This window comes from Oncorhynchus kisutch, unplaced genomic scaffold (genome assembly GCF_002021735.2).
Source record: "Oncorhynchus kisutch isolate 150728-3 unplaced genomic scaffold, Okis_V2 Okis06b-Okis10b_hom, whole genome shotgun sequence".
Taxonomy (NCBI): Eukaryota; Metazoa; Chordata; class Actinopteri; order Salmoniformes; family Salmonidae; genus Oncorhynchus; species Oncorhynchus kisutch.
Genome location: NW_022261983.1, coordinates 14,119,160 through 14,137,022, shown reverse-complemented (window position 1 = coordinate 14,137,022; position 17,863 = coordinate 14,119,160). Strand labels below are relative to the sequence as shown.

Below are 17,863 nucleotides of genomic sequence, written 5' to 3'. Positions count from 1 at the left end.
CTCATACGGAACTAATATGTTACTACAACACATCATATGACCGAAACTCAACCTGACACAATATTGCTATTCCTTTGAATGATGTAAATCAGCTGGTTTACTATAGAAAAAAATACATTTATAATTTACTGCAATGAAAACAGAAATGAACCTATGACAAATGCTAGTTTTATAAACATGCGTCACACATATGAATTGTTCTGACTTTATTTCCTCCAGTCACATCATACAAGTTTCCTTTGAAAAGACATGTTCAAGAGCAATGGTGGAAATGACTGGCAGTATCTCTCACATACGGTAAGTCCATGATCACGATACACCTTTAGATCTACTCGGAGGAAATGAAACAGGATTCAAACGACCTACCCTTGCCCCCATGCAAATCAGTGTACAGTGACTCCCACGGCGACAGGTGCGTCAGTCGGGCAGGTACCCGGAAGAAGAGAGAACAAAAAACTGGAGCTTGTTCGAGTTACAGGTACAAAGAACTTCGGAAAAATATATAGAAACGTGTTTGATTACTACCGAAAATATGAGTTTACTGTAATTGTTTATGTTCAAGTGAAGTCAGATATATAGGTAATCTTGGAATATTCTTTAAAAGTGAAAGTCTGAGGCTGTAATTCATCAAGATGTCACAGTCAGTCAAACAACGATAATGATGTTGGTCTTGTGTTAAAGAAGTTAAAAGCAAATAGTGTCATTTTTAGATGTAAAATAGAGTCTGTATTTGGTTAGTTGATCTATATCTCATCATAGTAGTCTATGTGAAAGTGATCAGGAGAAAAGTACTGTGTCTAGGGCAGAGCAGGTACGCTGAACTCTGATCCAGTTTATGAAGTACATTCAAAATGCAGTATGATCTCCCTTACAATGAAATAACATATTGGTTTGTATATTTTAGGCCTACTTTATAGACCGACATAGTCAGCCAGCCAGGTGCATTGTAATTGTCTATAGAGAATTACCACACATGTCTCTTCTCCCAGTGTGTCCTGTATTAACACTGACTGGTACAGTTATGGACCAGAGAAACCTTGTAGTCTATATCAGAACCACGTCTCTTCTCCCAGTGGGTCCTGTACTAACCCTGACTGGTACAGTTATGGACCAGAGAAACCTTGTAGTCTATATCAGAACCACGTCTCTTCTCCCAGTGGGTCCTGTACTAACCCTGACTGGTACAGTTATGGACCAGAGAAACCTTGTAGTCTATATCAGAACCACGTCTCTTCTCCCAGTGTGTCCTGTATTTTATAATCATAATAAACCCTATACTGTTCTTCTCCAGAGTGTGAACCCTTACTGAGACGAATTCTAGCCCAGCTATAGCCATGGACCAGAGGAGCCTACAGGAAGAGTTTAAGGATCAGTTTACAGACGTGGTGTCCAGACTGCAGTCTAAACAGCTGTTCCAGTCTGACTGGGACATCGCCTCCTTCGCTGTCTTCTTCATCTTCATCGGTAGGAATACACACACACACACACACACACACACACACACACACACACACACACACACACACACACACACACGTACACAATTGACTGTCCACCTTGATCCTTTCAGGCATGGTTCTGCTGCTTGTTGTCCTGGTTCTGATCCGATGTTGCTGCTGCTGTTGCTGTGATGAACAGGTAATGTAGCAATAAATCAATCAAATGTAATGGCCTGTTTCTGTGAGAAATGTGTGGTGTATATAGCCTGGTCCCAGATCTGTTGGTATCTATAGCCTGGTCTCAGATCTGTTGGTATCTATAGCCTGGTCCCAGATCTGTTGGTATCTATTGCCTGGTCCCAGATCTGTTGGTATCTATAGCCTGGTCCCTGATCTGTTGGTATCTATAGCCTGGTCCCAGATCTGTTGGTATCTATAGCCTGGTCCCAGATCTGTTGGTATCTATAGCCCGGTCCCAGATCTGTTGGTATCTATAGCCTGGTCCCAGATCTGTTGATATATAGCCTGGTCTCAGATCTGTTGGTATCTATAGCCTGGTCCCAGATCTGTTGGTATCTATTGCCTGGTCCCAGATCTGTTGGTATCTATAGCCTGGTCTCAGATCTGTTGGTATATATAGCCTGGTCCCAGATCTGGTGCTCTTGTCAACAATGTTTGGTGTGAGATGGCATGATAGCACACAGACTGGCACTCAGGCTGTGGTATACAGGACCACATTTCTGATATGTCAGCCACCCATAGTGTTAATGAGGGAGTTGTATTTATTTGTTGTACACTTCAAATCATATCAAAATGAAGCCGTGTCATTGACTCTATCCTGTCATGTGTCATGGTCATTCAGACTCTATCCTGTCATGTGTCACGGTCATTCAGACTCTATCCTGTCTTGGTCATTCAGACTCTATCCTGTCATGGTCATTCAGACTCTATCCTGTCTTGTATTATGGTCATTCAGACTCTATCCTGTCTTGTATCATGGTCATTCAGACTCTATCCTGTCTTGGTCATTCAGACTCTATCCTGTCATGGTCATTCAGACTCTATCCTGTCATGGTCATTCAGACTCTATCCTGTCTTGTATTATGGTCATTCAGACTCTATCCTGTCTTGTATCATGGTCATTCAGACTCTATCCTGTCTTGGTCATTCAGACTATCCTGTCATGGTCATTCAGACTATATCCTGTCTTGTGTCATGGTCATTCACTCTATCCTGTCTTGTATTATGGTCATTCAGACTATCCTGTCATGTATCATGGTCATGCAGACTCTATCCTGTCATGGTCATTCAGACTCTATCCTGTCTTGTGTCATGGTCATTCAGACTCTATCCTGTCTTGTGTCATGGTCATTCAGACTCTATCCTGTCTTGTGTCATGGTCATTCACTCTATCCTGTCTTGTATTATGGTCATTCAGACTATCCTGTCATGTATCCTGTCATGGTCATTCAGACTCTATCCTGTCTTGTGTCATGGTCATTCAGACTCTATCCTGTCTTGTGTCATGGTCATTCAGACTCTATCCTGTCTTGTATCATGGTCATTCAGACTCTATCCTGTCTTGTATTATGGTCATTCAGACTATCCTGTCATGTGTCATGGTCATTCAGACTCTATCCTGTCTTGTATCATGGTCATTCAGACTATCCTGTCATGTGTCATGGTCATTCAGACTCTATCCTGTCTTGTATCATGGTCATTCAGACTCTATTCTGTCTTGTGTCATGGTCATTCAGACTCTATCCTGTCATGTGTCATGGTCATTCAGACTCTATCCTGTCTTGTGTCATGGTCATTCAGACTATCCTGTCATGTATCATGGTCATTCAGACTCTATCCTGTCATGTCATGGTCATTCAGACTCTATCCTGTCTTGTATTATGGTCATTCAGACTATCCTGTCTTGTGTCACGGTCATTCAGACTCTATCCTGTCATGGTCATTCAGACTCTATCCTGTCTTGTGTCATGGTCATTCAGACTCTATCATGGTGAAGACCCACCCGTTTGAGTCAGTCACATCCTACAATAGAGGGTCTGTTTTAGTGTGACCAGATTTAGCATGACTGTATCAAGGAGTCTGTGTCAGACAAGCGTTCACTGCATTTCCTCTGAATAAAGATGTGTTGAAAGATACATGATTTCCCCTCCTCTCTCTCTGTGTTTCCTCTCTCTGTGTTTCCTCTCTCTCTCTGTGTGTTTCCTCTCTCTGTGTTTCCTCTCTCTGTGTGTTTCCTCTCTCTCTGTGTGTTTCCCAACAGCCGAGAAGACACAAAGTGGGTCATGAAAACTTTGGAATGGAGACCTGAAAGGAACTTGGAACAGGATTGAAGATTCCACAATGATGACACTTAGAAAATGGATTAGTCCTTTTTATAATACATTTTATTCATATTTTTCCGATGCACTTTAAAATTTGCACTTTTAATCTGTGTGCCAAACCAAGAGTTGTATAACTTGTTTTCATTCTGGTTCCATCTATTTACTTTTGACTGTTGGAAAACTCCCTGTGGTAACCCGGTTTAGCTGCCGTCTAATGGTGGAAAGTCATTGGAGGTCATATGAATCAGTTTGTTTACTTGTTCCCTGCACGGCTAGCGGTTGTTGCTAGGATGCCAGAAAGGAGAGGAAGGTGAAAACAGTCACCGAGTGTCACAACCAGAAGATAAAAGGGCTTTCACTAACAGTTCATGAAAAAAACTAGGCACCAACTCTTTATGTAGTGGAATCAAAGCTGTGTACTTTAAACTTAACTTCTTAAGTGTATGTAATGAGGAATGATGTAGTAGTATTGATTCAATGACTTTAATGTAGTTAATTATATTAACAATATAATTCAATGTTGAAACATGTACATTGTATCATTCAAATGATTAAATCATATTTTGTATTGAATCTGTCCCCGATTGACTGACCGAACACTCCCGTATAACATCTTTATTGCACAGATAATAGATCATATGGTCCACAACATATTCAACACATCTCTAAATAGATTCTTAAACACTTGCAGTAATAATTGTTTGTTCAACATTGGAATGGATCTTCACTTCACAGGGAATCAAAGGCAAAGTAACATAAGTGCAAAAATAAAACAATTGAATAAATAAAAACATTAAAATTAACTGATACAATAACAGCTTATTGTCGAGGAGGCATGAACGTTTACCCTTCAAAAGCTGGGAATGTCTGTTTTCCTTTACACTTGACATAAAAGCGGAATTCCAAAGAATATAGAGTCAGAAACCTTACAAGTTAAGGAACGTTAGTTCAGTAACGAGAGAAGTGTTTCAGACTAAAACAACAAGCTGATCCATTGATTCATAACGAGGTCCAAGTTAGTAAGTACTATACAACAGGGAGGTCCTAGTTAGTACTATACAACAGGGAGGTCCAAGTTAGTTAGTACTATACAACAGGGAGGTCCAAGTTAGTTAGTACTATACAACAGGGAGGTCCAAGTTAGTTAGTACTATACAACAGGGAGGTCCAAGTTAGTTAGTACTATACAACAGGGAGGTCCAAGTTAGTTAGTACTATACAACAGGGAGGTCCAAGTTAGTTAGTACTATACAACAGGGAGGTCCAAGTTAGTTAGTACTATACAACAGGGAGGTCCAAGTTAGTTAGTACTATACAACAGATGACACACAAAGAGATACATGCACCCAATCCTAAATCAACCCCTAGTCCCTACTTGTCTAGATCAGAATGCAGTGTTCCCCTATATTCATTCCCAGACTTCTAGTCATGCAGTGTTTCCCCTATATTCATTCCCATAGACTTCTGGTCATGCAGTGTTTCCCCTATATTCATTCCCATAGACTTCTAGTCATGCAGTGTTTCCCCTATATTCATTCCCATAGACTTCTAATCATTGCGCTAACGACCCCCAACTAGGGGAAACACTGAATGTATTGGATAGTAGCCCCACCATATTGCTTAGCCCTATACTTTCTTCACAAGTAGGGAGTGTAGTCTAGGGGTTAGGGTGTAGGGGTTGATTTGGGACTGATTTAAAGCAGCTGTAACACATGGATGGGCCCTAAACCCTGGAATACTAAACACTGGTAATGTATATGGACTTTGATCCGGCTGTTCTCTTGTAAATTATACAAACAAAACCCACTTCAATTCAGACAATATTTTCAAGACATCCCTTTTATCTGGGTTGGTTTGTGTGAAGGATTTGGACAGAACACAGAGGCATTCTGACGGTCAGCTAGCTGCAGGAGGACAGAACTCCTAGGCATTCTGACGGTCAGCTAGCTGCAGGAGGACAGAACACCGAGGCATTCTGACGGTCAGCTAGCTGCAGGTGGTTAGAACACCGAGGCATTCTGACGGTCAGCTAGCACCGAGGCATTTTGACGGTCAGCTAGCTGCAGGAGGTTAGAACACCTAGGCATTCTGACGGTCAGCTAACACCTAGGCATTCTGACGGGCAGCTAGCTGCAGGAGGTTTAGAACACCTAGGCATTCTGATGGGCAGCTAGCTGCAGGAGGTTAGTACGGTCGGTAGTTCCAGAAACTAGAGAAGACGGAAATCTAGAAGGAGGAAGAGGAGGAAAATCCAGTTAATGTGTCACAGTAAACCAGTAAACCAATAATATAATACAGGCTTTCTAATATAGATCACAAAAGAAGTGCCTTGGCTTTGTGTTGCACATAAGCTTTCAGATTTGATGGTTTTCTGGGATATACGCCACAACTTCTCTGTTTCTCAGTCGATTTCAAATCAAATCAAATGTATTTATATAGCCCTTCGTACATCAGCTGATATCTCAAAGTGCTGTACAGAAACCCAGCCTGAAACCCCAAACAGCAAGCAATGCAGGTGTAGAAGCATGATTTAGACTCTTGTTTCCAATGAGCAACTTTTCATACCATTTAGAACTTCTTCACAGAAGCTAAACAGCTCTCCCTGTCTTCTCTTTTCTGACATTTCTTTAGTTTACGGACACACTTGAACAAGGTGAATAATCTACTTCATACCAACTGACCCACAGCCTGAATCTATGTCAATACCGCAGCTACTCATTCACTTCAGTGTATTCTGTGGACCAATGGGGAGTGTTGGAAAAAAGTGTCCTGCTGCCCACAGACGTCACCCACCTTGTCCTTGAGCTGCTGACAGAGCTGCAGTGAGATGGTGAAGAAAATCAGGGTGTTGTTGAGCCAGGGGACAACACACTCCACCTTGTGAACCTGGCTCACCTCAAACTTAGCATTGTTCAGCTCGCTGGGGGAGACAGCAGGGAAAGAGGTCAACAATAAAACGACAACAAGAAAGCAGTTGGATGTATTGGAAATGGCACTGTGTGTTTAAACAAGTTGGGAACTGTGTGTGTGAAAGTGTTCAGAAATGAGAGGACCCAGGGTTAGACCCAACAAGCATAATTTACTATGCAGCTGACTAGTGACAAAAAAATTAATTAAAAACAATAAAAACGGTAGTTAGTATTGTGAGAGAGACACGAATATCTTCACATCAACCAGATATGAAACGGACATGAAAAGATCCTGTACTGACCCCAGACAGCCCATCTGAATGTTAGTGACCGACATGATGTGAAGTGTTATATCAAGCAGAACTTACAACATGGCTCCGGGGTTGTGTAACACGGAGCTTCCAGATGGCTTGAAGTTCTGTTGAAACACCACAGGTAGACAAACTGATGCATCTTCACAATACCACATTGTGATTACAGAACTAACAGCTGTGATCTTGTTGGGAAAGTTGTCTCAGGGATGGATTTGATCCGCAGACTGTATCTGCATGAGTGTGTGAGTGTGTACCTTGGTGGTGTTGGGCTGCATTGCGTGCAGCTGGTAGACAGTCAGACACAGCTTACTCAGGTTGATATAGAAGTTCACCATCACATCGCCTGGCATTGGAGGAGTGAACATTTTCTAGAGAGAGGAGAGGAGAGGAGAGGAGAGGGAGAGGGAGAGGAGAGGGAGAGGAGAGGGAGAGGAGAGGGAGAGGAGAGGAGGTCATTGTGATGTAAATTGCATATAGTAGATGGCGAGACCAGTTTCTCTGCTATGACCTATAACCTATGACAGACTCACCATGAGGCCGCTGGTGGCCAGCTCCGGCAGGGTCATAGCTGCCGGAGTGGTGAGGCGGTTACGAGCCCTGGTCAGCTGGAGCATCACCGCGTCCATCAGCTACAACAACGACATCCTCAGTCATCATCAACTACAGTCATCATCAACTACAGTCATCAACTGGGAACAAACACAACCTGAGATAGAGGAAATGAAGAGATGCACTCTGGGATGGGAAAGTTGTTCTAGGTAATGAACGGGTACTTGGTGGAGCAAAGGTGTAGTTTAATGATGTGTAGTCAAATGATGTGTAGTGTAGTGTAATGATGTGTAGTGTAATAATGTGTAGTGTAGACTAATGATGTGTAGTGTAGACTAATGATGTGTAGTCTAATGATGTGTAGTGTAGTCTAATGATGTGTAGTGTAGTCTAATGATGTGTAGTGTAGTCTAATGATGTGTAGTCTAATGATGTGTAGTGTAGTCTAATGATGTGTAGTGTAGTCTAATGATGTGTAGTGTAGACTAATGATGTGTAGTGTAGACTAATGATGTGTAGTGTAGACTAATGATGTGTAGTGTAGACTAATGATGTGTAGTGTAGACTAATGATGTGTAGTGTAGTCTAATGATGTGTAGTGTAGACTAATGATGTGTAGTGTAGACTAATGATGTGTAGTGCAGACTAATGTGTAGTGCAGACTAATGTGTAGTGTAGACTAATGATGTGTAGTGTAGACTAATGATGTGTAGTGTAGACTAATGATGTGTAGTGTAGACTAATGATGTGTAGTGTAGACTAATGATGTGTAGTGTAGACTAATGATGTGTAGTGTAGACTAATGATGTGTAGTGTAGACTAATGATGTGTAGTGTAGTCTAATGATGTGTAGTGTAGACTAATGATGTGTAGTGTTGACATAGAATATAGAGGAAAACCACTTCCCTGTTAGCTCCGCTATATCTGTTAGCTCCGCTATATCTGTTAGCTCCGCTATATCTGTTAGCTCCGCTATATCTGTTAGCTCTGCTATATCTGTTAGCTCCGCTATATCTGATAGCTCCGCTATGACACAGAAAGCAGTTTATTTCTGACAGTAATTATCACTGTTTTCCCTGGTGGAAACTAACCTCATTACCCTCAGCCCCAGTCTTAAAGTGGTAGCTGTGTGTGTGTTCCTACCTTGTTGACCTCAGCCCCAGTCTTAAAGTGGTAGCTCTCATTTCTACCACTCAGCAGCTGCAGAGCCTGATTCACATGGTTCCTAGCATCCTGGATCTGAGGGAGAGACAGAGTCAGTATTATTAGATCTGATGGAGGGACAGAGTCAGTATTATTAGATCTGAGACGGGGACAGAGTCAGTATTATTAGATCTGAGACGGGGACAGAGTCAGTATTATTAGATCTGAGACGGGGACAGAGTCAGTATTATTAGATCTGAGACGGGGACAGAGTCAGTATTATTAGATCTGAGACGGGGACAGAGTCAGTATTATTAGATCTGAGACAGGGACAGAGTCAGTATTATTAGATCTGATGGAGGGACAGAGTCAGTATTATTAGATCTGAGGGAGGGACAGAGTCAGTATTATTAGATCTGAGACGGGGACAGAGTCAGTATAATTAGATCTGAGACGGGGACAGAGTCAGTATTATTAGATCTGAGACGGGGATAGAGTCAGTATTATTAGATCTGAGGGAGAAACAGGGACAGAGACAGTTTTATTAGATCTGAGGGAGAGATGGGAATTTAGGAATGTGGCCAGGTTGGGTATTTCACCATGACACCAGGGTGTACACCCCTACTCTGACATTAAATGCTATGGGATTTTTAATGACCACAGAGAGTCAGGACACCCATTTTAAACGTCCCATCTGAAAGACCCCCTACGCAGGGCCATGTCCCCAAATGTAATCGAGGTTTTAAATGATTATGTTTTAGTCTAATATTATATCTGTTTAGGCTTCTTGCGGTCAATTCGCAATCTATAAATATTGGTTTTATTTTGTTCTGACTCCCGACCATCGTCTCAAGAAAAAGTTGTGACTGAATCTAGTTGATGATTCTTGGTTTAGAGGTTGCAACAAAGGCATTTCACTGTACTTGTGCACATGACATTACAACTTGAAACCACACACACACAGTACCTGTTGTAATTTCCAGTGCTTATCATCCCTGAATGTGAAATGCATCACTTGGTTGCTTTTAGCAGTTTTCAGATTGATGTCCTGCGAAGACAAAGCAATCAAACACATTACAGACAGAACCTGACATTGTAACATGTTCTCTCTACTAAAACACAGTCAAACACTGCCGGTGAGAATGTTTACAGAGAACAGTCTAGAACCAGAGGAAGAAGACACTCACAGCTTGAGTCAGGGCTTCTCCCTGGAGAGTCAGTACTCCTTTCACCTGGTCCATGCTGTGAAGACAAGACAGCAGGACTCACAAGACTGTCATAATGACACTGTGGAAGTCCCAGATAGAACCCTGTCCCCTACACACTACACTACTGTTGACCTGAGTCCTATGTCATAATGACATTGTGGAAGTCCCAGATAGAACCCTGTCCCCTACACACTACTGATGACCTGAGTCCTATGTCATAATGACACTGTGGAAGTCCCAGATAGAACCCTATCCCCTACACACTACTGTTGACCTGAGTCCTATGTCATAATGACACTGTGGAAGTCCCAGATAGAACCCTGTCCCCTACACACTACTGTTGACCTGAGTCCTATGTCATAATGACACTGTGGAAGTCCCAGATAGAATCCTATCCCCTACACACTACTGTTGACCTGAGTCCTATGTCATAACGACACTGTGGAAGTCCCAGACAGAACCCTGTCCCCTACACACTACACTACGGTTGACCTGAGTCCTATGTCATAATGTCACCTTGTCATAGACTCAAGTCCCGGCAGATTAGAAAGGTGTTGTTGATGGTGTCTGTAAACAGAAGGTTGTGTAATGTATAAACAAGCCCTCCACTATAACAAAATGTTAACAGACGGGAGTTTTCCCTCCACCAAGACACATACAGCCATTGACCTGAAGCACACACACACACACACACACACACACACACACACACACACACGACATGTTGGGACTGGCTTCTGAACTTTAAATAGGTGCAACAAGGCATCCATAATAAGCCTATATTCGTGCTCTATAGATTGAATCACATCACCCCTCAAAAAAGACCATTAGAAAATAACTTGATTTGGTTATGCATGTTGTGTGAGAATTTTAATATATATTTTTTATTTGACCTTTATTTAACTTGGCATGGCAGTTAAGAATTTGTTCTTATTTACATTGACTGTCTAGGAGCAAGGGGGTTAACTGCCTTGTTCAGGGGCAGAACGACAGATTTTTTACCTTGTCAGCTCGGGGATTTTATCTAGCAACCTTTCAGTTACTGGCCCAACGCTCTAACCCGCTAGGCTGCCTGCCGCCCCTCTAAACCGCTAGGCTGCCTGCCGCCCCTCTAAACCGCTAGGCTGCCTGCCGCCCCTCTAAACCGCTAGGCTGCCTGCCGCCCCTCTAAACCGCTAGGCTGCCTGCCGCCCCTCTAAACCGCTAGGCTGCCTGCCGCCCCTCTAAACCGCTAGGCTGCCTGCCGCCCCTCTAAACCGCTAGGCTGCCTGCCGCCCCTCTAAACCGCTAGGCTGCCTGCCGCCCCTCTAAACCGCTAGGCTGCCTGCCGCCCCTCTAAACCGCTAGGCTGCCTGCCGCCCCTCTAAACCGCTAGGCTGCCTGCCGCCCCTCTAAACCGCTAGGCTGCCTGCCGCCCCTCTAAACCGCTAGGCTGCCTGCCGCCCCTCTAAACCGCTAGGCTGCCTGCCGCCCCTCTAAACCGCTAGGCTGCCTGCCGCCCCTCTAAACCGCTAGGCTACCTGCCGCCCCTCTAAACCGCTAGGCTACCTGCCGCCCCTCTAACCGCTAGGCTACCTGCCGCCCCTCTAACCGCTAGGCTACCTGCCGCCCCTCTAACCGCTAGGCTACCTGCCGCCCCTCTAACCGCTAGGCTACCTGCCGCCCCTCTAACCGCTAGGCTACCTGCCGCCCCTCTAACCGCTAGGCTACCTGCCGCCCCTCTAACCGCTAGGCTACCTGCCGCCCCTCTAACCGCTAGGCTACCTGCCGCCCCTCTAACCGCTAGGCTACCTGCCGCCCCTCTAACCGCTAGGCTACCTGCCGCCCCTCTAACCGCTAGGCTACCTGCCGCCCCTCTAACCGCTAGGCTACCTGCCGCCCCTCTAACCGCTAGGCTACCTGCCGCCCCTCTAACCGCTAGGCTACCTGCCGCCCCTCTAACCGCTAGGCTACCTGCCGCCCCTCTAACCGCTAGGCTACCTGCCGCCCCTCTAACCGCTAGGCTACCTGCCGCCCCTCTAACCGCTAGGCTACCTGCCGCCCCTCTAACCGCTAGGCTACCTGCCGCCCCTCTAACCGCTAGGCTACCTGCCGCCCCTCTAACCGCTAGGCTACCTGCCGCCCCTCTAACCGCTAGGCTACCTGCCGCCCCTCTAACCGCTAGGCTACCTGCCGCCCCTCTAACCGCTAGGCTACCTGCCGCCCCTCTAACCGCTAGGCTACCTGCCGCCCCTCTAACCGCTAGGCTACCTGCCGCCCCTCTAACCGCTAGGCTACCTGCCGCCCCTCTAACCGCTAGGCTACCTGCCGCCCCTCTAACCACTAGGCTACCTGCCGCCCCTCTAACCACTAGGCTACCTGCCGCCCCTCTAACCACTAGGCTACCTGCCGCCCCTCTAACCACTAGGCTACCTGTTGCCCCCAGAAGGAATGTAAAGGTAAATAACATAATCCGACATGCGTTTCTAATCTATGTCATGCGTTTCTAATCTATGTCATGCGTTTCTAATCTATGTCATGCGTTTCTAATCTATGTCATGTGTTAACAGGTCTTCGTTAGGCTGGACTAGACAGGGTTTCTTATAATCTACATTATATTCATGTTTTCTGTCTTACATTGTGTATTGTATTGCTATGAATCAAGGAGACACATTTTAATGTTTTTAAAATGGCTAATAAAATAATCAAAAGTCACCCAACTGATCAATTAACCAATCAAATCACCCAACTGATCAATTAACCAATCAAATCAACGAATGAATCCCTCCAAGACTTACGTTGAGCTGCCCAGGATGAAGTTCTCCTGTTTCAGTTGGTTCTCCAGTCCTGGGGTGGGAATGGAGAACCTCCTGGATGCCTCCTGGTGACATAAACATAGAACACAATCGAGTTATACAGAACACAATCGAGTTATACAGGACGCAATCGAGTTATACAGGACGCAATCTAGTTATATAGGACGCAATCTAGTTATATAGGACGCAATCTAGTTATATAGGACGCAATCTAGTTATATAGGACACAATCTAGTTATATAGGACACAATCTAGTTATATAGGACACAATCTAGTTATATAGGACACAATCTAGTTATATAGGACACAATCTACACTGAACAAAAATATAAACTCAACATGTAAAGTGTTGGTCCCATGTCTCATGAGCTGAAATAAAATTGTGCTCAAACTTGTTTACATCCCTGTTAGTGAGCATTTCTCCTTTGCCAAGATAATCCATCCACCTGACAGGTGTGGCATATCAAGAAGCTGATTAAACAGCATAACCATTACACAGGTGCACCTTGTGCTGGGGGACAATAAAAGACCACTCTAAAATGTGCAGTTGTGTCACACAACACAATGCCACAGATGTCTCCAGTTGAGGGAGTGTGCAATTGGCATGCTGACTGCAGGAATGTCCACCAGATGTTGCCAGAAAAGTGAATGTTCATTTCTCTACTATAAGCCACCTCCAACCTCGTTTTAGAGCATTTGGCAGTGCGTCCAACCGGCCTCACAACCGCAGACCACGTGTATGGCGTTGTGTGGGCGAGCGGTTCGCTGATATCAACGTTGTGAACAGAGTGCCCCATGGTGACAGTGGGGTTATGGTATGGGCAGGCATAAGCTACGGACAACAAACACAACTGCATTTTAATCTATGGTAATTTGAATGCACAAAAATACCGTAAACGAGATCCTGAGGCCCATTGTGAGGCCCATTGTGAGGCCCATTGTGAGGCCCATTGTGAGGCCCATTGTGAGGCCCATTGTGAGGCCCATTGTGAGGCCCATTGTGAGGCCCAATTTTTTTTGCAAGGTATGTGTGACCAACAGATGCATATCTGTATTCCCAGTCATGTGACATCCATAGATTAGGGCCTAATCAATATATTTCATTTGACTGATTTCCTCATATGAACTGTAACTCAGTAAAAATCAATGAAATTGCTGCATGTTGCGTTTATATTTTGGTTCAGTATAATAAAGCTGTACACAATCTAGTTACAGCACTGTAAATATCTCCATCAGTAATTCAATAAAATGTCTTGAGAAGCGTGAGTACAAATAGCAATCAACTCTGACAACAGTACGCCGAAATCAAACAACATTTGAAGAATTTAGTTACACAACAACCTAGCCAAAGTTAAAATGTCTTGGAATGCAATTGTTCTACATGGTTTATCCTTAGTCATGATAATCTCCTCTTATAGGATCCTCCTAGATGGCTCTGGGGTCAGTGTACCACAGCTAGGTCCAATCGATGGCTATGGGGTCAGTGTACCACAGCTAGGTCCAATCGATGGCTATGGGGTCAGTGTACCACAGCTAGGTCCAATCGATGGCTATGGGGTCAGTGTACCACAGCTAGGTCCAATCGATGGCTATGGGGTCAGTGTACCACAGCTAGGTCCAATCGATGGCTATGGGGTCAGTGTACCACAGCTAGGTCCAACCCAATATTGACAACTCAGCAGTGTTAAGACACCACAGTGACAGTCTTGTGTGGTGATCAGAGCTCTTTGATCCCATGGAGCCAATACTTAGTTGTTGGGTGAGGTTGATCCTACAGTCGTGGCCAAAAGTTTTGAGAATGACACAAATATTAATTTTCTGCTTCAGTGTCTTTAGATATTTTTGTCAGATGTTACTATGGATACTAAAGTATATTTACAAGCATTTCATAAGGGTCAAAGGCTTTTAAGGACAATTACATGAAGTTGATTGATGCAAAGAGTCAATATTTGCAGTGTTGACCCTTCTTTTTCAAGGACTCTGCAATCCACCCTGGCATGCTGTCAATTAACTTCTGGGCCACATTCTGACTGATGGCAGCCCATTCTTGTATAATCAATGCTTGGAGTTTGTCAGAATTTGTGGGTTTTTGTTTGTCCACCCGCCCTTTGAGGATTGACCACAAGTTCTCAATGAGATTAAGCTCTGGGGAGTTTCCTGGCCATGGACCCAAAATATCAATGTTTTGTTCCCCGAGCCACTTAGTTTTATGGCAAACTTTTGCCTTATGGCAAGGTGCTCCATCATGCTGGAAAAGGCATTGTTCGTCTTCAAACTGTTCCTGGATGGTTGGGAGAAGTTGCTCTCAGGAGGATGTGTTGGTACCATTCTTTATTCATGGCTGTGTTCTTAGGCAAAATAGTGAGTGAGCCCAGTCCCTTGGCTGAGAAGCAACCCCACACATGAATGGTCTCAGGATGCTTTACTATTGGCATGACACAGGACTGATGGTAGCGCTCACCTTGTCTTCTCCGGACAAGCTTTTTTCCGGATGCCCCAAACAATGGGAAAGGGGATTAATCAGAGAAAATGACTTTACCCCAGTCCTCAGCAGTCCAATCCCTGTACCTAATGCAGAATATCAGTCTGTCACTGATGTTTCTTCTGGAGAGAAATGGCTTCTTTGCTGCCCTTCTTGACACCAGGCCATCCTCGAAAAGTCTTCGCCTCACTGTGTGTGCAGATGCACTCACACCTGCCTGCTGCCATTCCTGCTCTGTACTGGTAGTGACCCGATCCCGCAGCTGAATCAACTTTAGGAGACGGTCCTGGCGCTTGCTGCACTTTCTTGGGCGCCCTGAAGTCTTCTTCACAACAATTGAACCGCTCTCCTTGAAGTTCTTGATGATCCGATAAATGGTTGATTTAAGTGCAATCTTACTGGCAGCAATATCCTTGCCTGTGAATACCATTTTGTGCAAAGCAATGATGATGGCACATGTTTCCTTGCAGGTAACCATGGATGACAGAGTAAGAACAATGATTCCAAGCACCACCCTCCTTTTGAAGCTTCCAGTCTGTTATTCAAACTCAATCAGCATGACAGAGTGATCTCCAGCCTTGTCCTCGTCAACACTCACACCTGTGTTAATGAGAGAATCACTGACATGATGTCAGCTGGTCGTTTTGTGGCAGGGCTGAAATGCAGTGGAAATGTTTTTGGGGGATTCAGTTCATTTGCATGACAAAGAGGGACTTTGCAATTAATTGCAATTCATCTGATCACTCTTCATAACATTCTGGAGTATATGCAAATTGCCATCATACAAACTGAGGCAGCAGACCTTGTGAAAATTAATATTTGTGTCATTCTCAAAACTTTTGGACACGACTGTAGACGCTGATCTTGGATCAGTTTGGGATTTTCCCCCACTAACGGTAAGGTGAGGATAGGGAGAGAGGAAGCTGATCTTAGATCTGTACAAAAGAGAAACTTCACCCCAGAGCTAATATTTACCTTCAGTATATCCTGGAGCTGCTTCAAAACAGCATGGACCTCCTCTTTCAGCAACCAGTTAAACTCCTCCTCCTGAAGGGAAGGAGAGAACGAGAGAGGGGTGAAAGAGAGAGAGAGGAGACAAACAAGATAGTTATTGTGGTGGTCAGCAGAGATAAGGATAGATAGGCTTATTCTGTTCTAGAATGATCACATTATCGTGGTTCCAATTAGAATTCCACGGGTGTTCTGAGAATGCTGTGGTTCTACTTCCCTGAATGCAGGAATCATAGAATTAGACGGAATCATTCTAACGCTATGGTAGAAATGTCATCTGACAGGAAGCAGAGACATGTTGCTCTTGTGCCTGTGTATCTACATACATACCAGTACCTTTAAGAGACCTGCTTCTGTATACTAGCTAGCCCTGCATATATCTTCTCATATCTTCTCTCTTGGATGAAGCCCACCCTTGAGGACTGAATGTGACACTTGACACCTATGGATCTATAGGTCGAGCTGTGTTCAGAAGGCTAGATATATGGGGTTGGCAGGGCAGCAGTGACCTCACCCATCGAAGGCTGTAAATGTGACAATCATTCAATGTGACTATTACGAGGACTTGGATCATACTGTACATCACGTTGTCATTGACAACCAGCAGAACAGAGCTTGCCGACTTGCCGACGCAAGGCAGCAGAGCAGTTACATTCTTGGCACTGTCAGGCGCTACGGCATTGAGTGTACAAAACATTAAGGACGCCTTCCTAATATTGAGTCGTACAGGGATGCTGACTTCCATGTTGACTCCAATGGTTCCCACAGTTGTGTCAAGTTGGCTGGATGTCCTTTGGGTGGTGGACCATTCTTGATACACACAGGAAACTGTTGAGCGTGGAAAAACCCAGTAACTTTGCAGTTCTTGACACAAATCGGTGCACCAGGCACCTACTACCCCGTTCAAAAGGCACTTCAATATTTTGTCTTGCCCGTTCACCCTCTGAATGGCACACATACACAATCCATCTCTCAAGTCTAAAAAGTCCTTATTAACCGGTCTCAGTCCTCCCCTTCGTCTACACCGGTTGAAGAGGATTTAACAAATGACAAGAGATCATAGCTTTCACCTGGTCAGCCTATGCCATGGACAGAGCAAGTGTCCTTAATGTCCCTTTTAATCACGCAAGAAGATGGCATGAGAAAATATATACACTCATAATAACAATCAATAGTTGTCTAGAAAAATAGCTAGCTAGACGTCAGTGAATAACTAGCGAGCCAAGGTTAACCCATTTATGTTGTTAGCTAGCTTGTCATGATCCCGACCCTTCCAGTTTTGCTTACCAAAACAGCCCTCTCGGCTTGGCTTGGCCCCGACATCTTTGGTAGTTCAGATAAAGATATTTGAGGATTGAGCATTCCCGCAGGCAGACTGGTCCACCAAGTATGTAAACCAGATCTTCAACCCGTCTTCTTCTAGGGTTGTGTTTACGTTCAGCAAGATAGTTTAGTCACACATTAACAATTAATCTTGGCCCCGCCCCCTAATCCCTTCTTTGGGAATGCACTTCCGGTTTGCGTCACATTAAAACATTTTCCGCAGCGGCCAAGAAAAGCGGAAAAGAGATTGGTTGGAGCAGGCAGTTCTTACTATACCTCAGTGAAAGGCAGCAGGCCCCTAAGCTTTTCTCCCTCCGTCGACCTCAAAACACATCAGTACTGTTAAAT

General features: G+C 44.4%; 2 protein-coding genes across 3 annotated transcripts; one reads left to right on the top strand and one right to left on the bottom strand.

Moving 5' to 3' along the window:
• Nucleotides 1–368: 368 nt before the first annotated feature.
• On the top strand, nucleotides 369–4,354 carry LOC116352776 (small integral membrane protein 22-like). Of its 2 annotated transcripts, none has more exons than XM_031814136.1 (4): nucleotides 369–478; nucleotides 1,292–1,464; nucleotides 1,571–1,638; nucleotides 3,721–4,354. In XM_031814136.1, exons 2-4 carry the CDS (start codon nucleotides 1,335–1,337, stop codon nucleotides 3,766–3,768), a joined length of 246 nt encoding a protein of 81 aa, XP_031669996.1. In that variant the 5' UTR covers nucleotides 369–478; nucleotides 1,292–1,334; the 3' UTR covers nucleotides 3,769–4,354. The 2 variants fall into 2 exon arrangements, with proteins under 2 accessions (XP_031669996.1, XP_031669995.1); XM_031814135.1 differs by having other exon boundaries at nucleotides 378–478; nucleotides 1,322–1,464.
• On the bottom strand, nucleotides 4,251–17,701 carry LOC109876592 (rogdi atypical leucine zipper). The gene is made up of 11 exons (XM_031814134.1): nucleotides 17,480–17,701; nucleotides 16,157–16,228; nucleotides 12,682–12,764; nucleotides 9,884–9,938; nucleotides 9,664–9,744; nucleotides 8,697–8,792; nucleotides 7,535–7,633; nucleotides 7,259–7,372; nucleotides 7,059–7,108; nucleotides 6,575–6,701; nucleotides 4,251–6,007 (listed from the first exon to the last, which is right to left on the bottom strand). The coding sequence occupies exons 1-11, from the start codon at nucleotides 17,552–17,554 to the stop codon at nucleotides 5,966–5,968; spliced, it is 894 nt and encodes a 297-aa protein (XP_031669994.1). The 5' UTR covers nucleotides 17,555–17,701; the 3' UTR covers nucleotides 4,251–5,965.
• Between the last annotated feature and the right edge of the window lie 162 nt (nucleotides 17,702–17,863).

What these genes read in the sequence shown, in the direction of transcription:
- LOC116352776 (XM_031814136.1), top strand. Translation starts at nt 1,335, where the DNA reads ATGGACCAGAGGAGCCTACAGGAAGAGTTTAAGGATCAGTTTACAGAC. An exon ending in TGTCTTCTTCATCTTCATCG is followed by an intron (nt 1,465 to 1,570) that starts GTAGGAATACAC and finishes TGATCCTTTCAG; the next exon opens with GCATGGTTCTGCTGCTTGTT. An exon ending in GCTGTTGCTGTGATGAACAG is followed by an intron (nt 1,639 to 3,720) that starts GTAATGTAGCAA and finishes GTTTCCCAACAG; the next exon opens with CCGAGAAGACACAAAGTGGG.
- LOC109876592 (XM_031814134.1), bottom strand. Translation starts at nt 17,554, where the DNA reads ATGCTCAATCCTCAAATATCTTTATCTGAACTACCAAAGATGTCGGGG. An exon ending in AGCTCCAGGATATACTGAAG is followed by an intron (nt 12,765 to 16,156) that starts GTAAATATTAGC and finishes TTATGTCACCAG; the next exon opens with GAGGCATCCAGGAGGTTCTC. An exon ending in TTCATCCTGGGCAGCTCAAC is followed by an intron (nt 9,939 to 12,681) that starts GTAAGTCTTGGA and finishes TTGTCTTCACAG; the next exon opens with CATGGACCAGGTGAAAGGAG.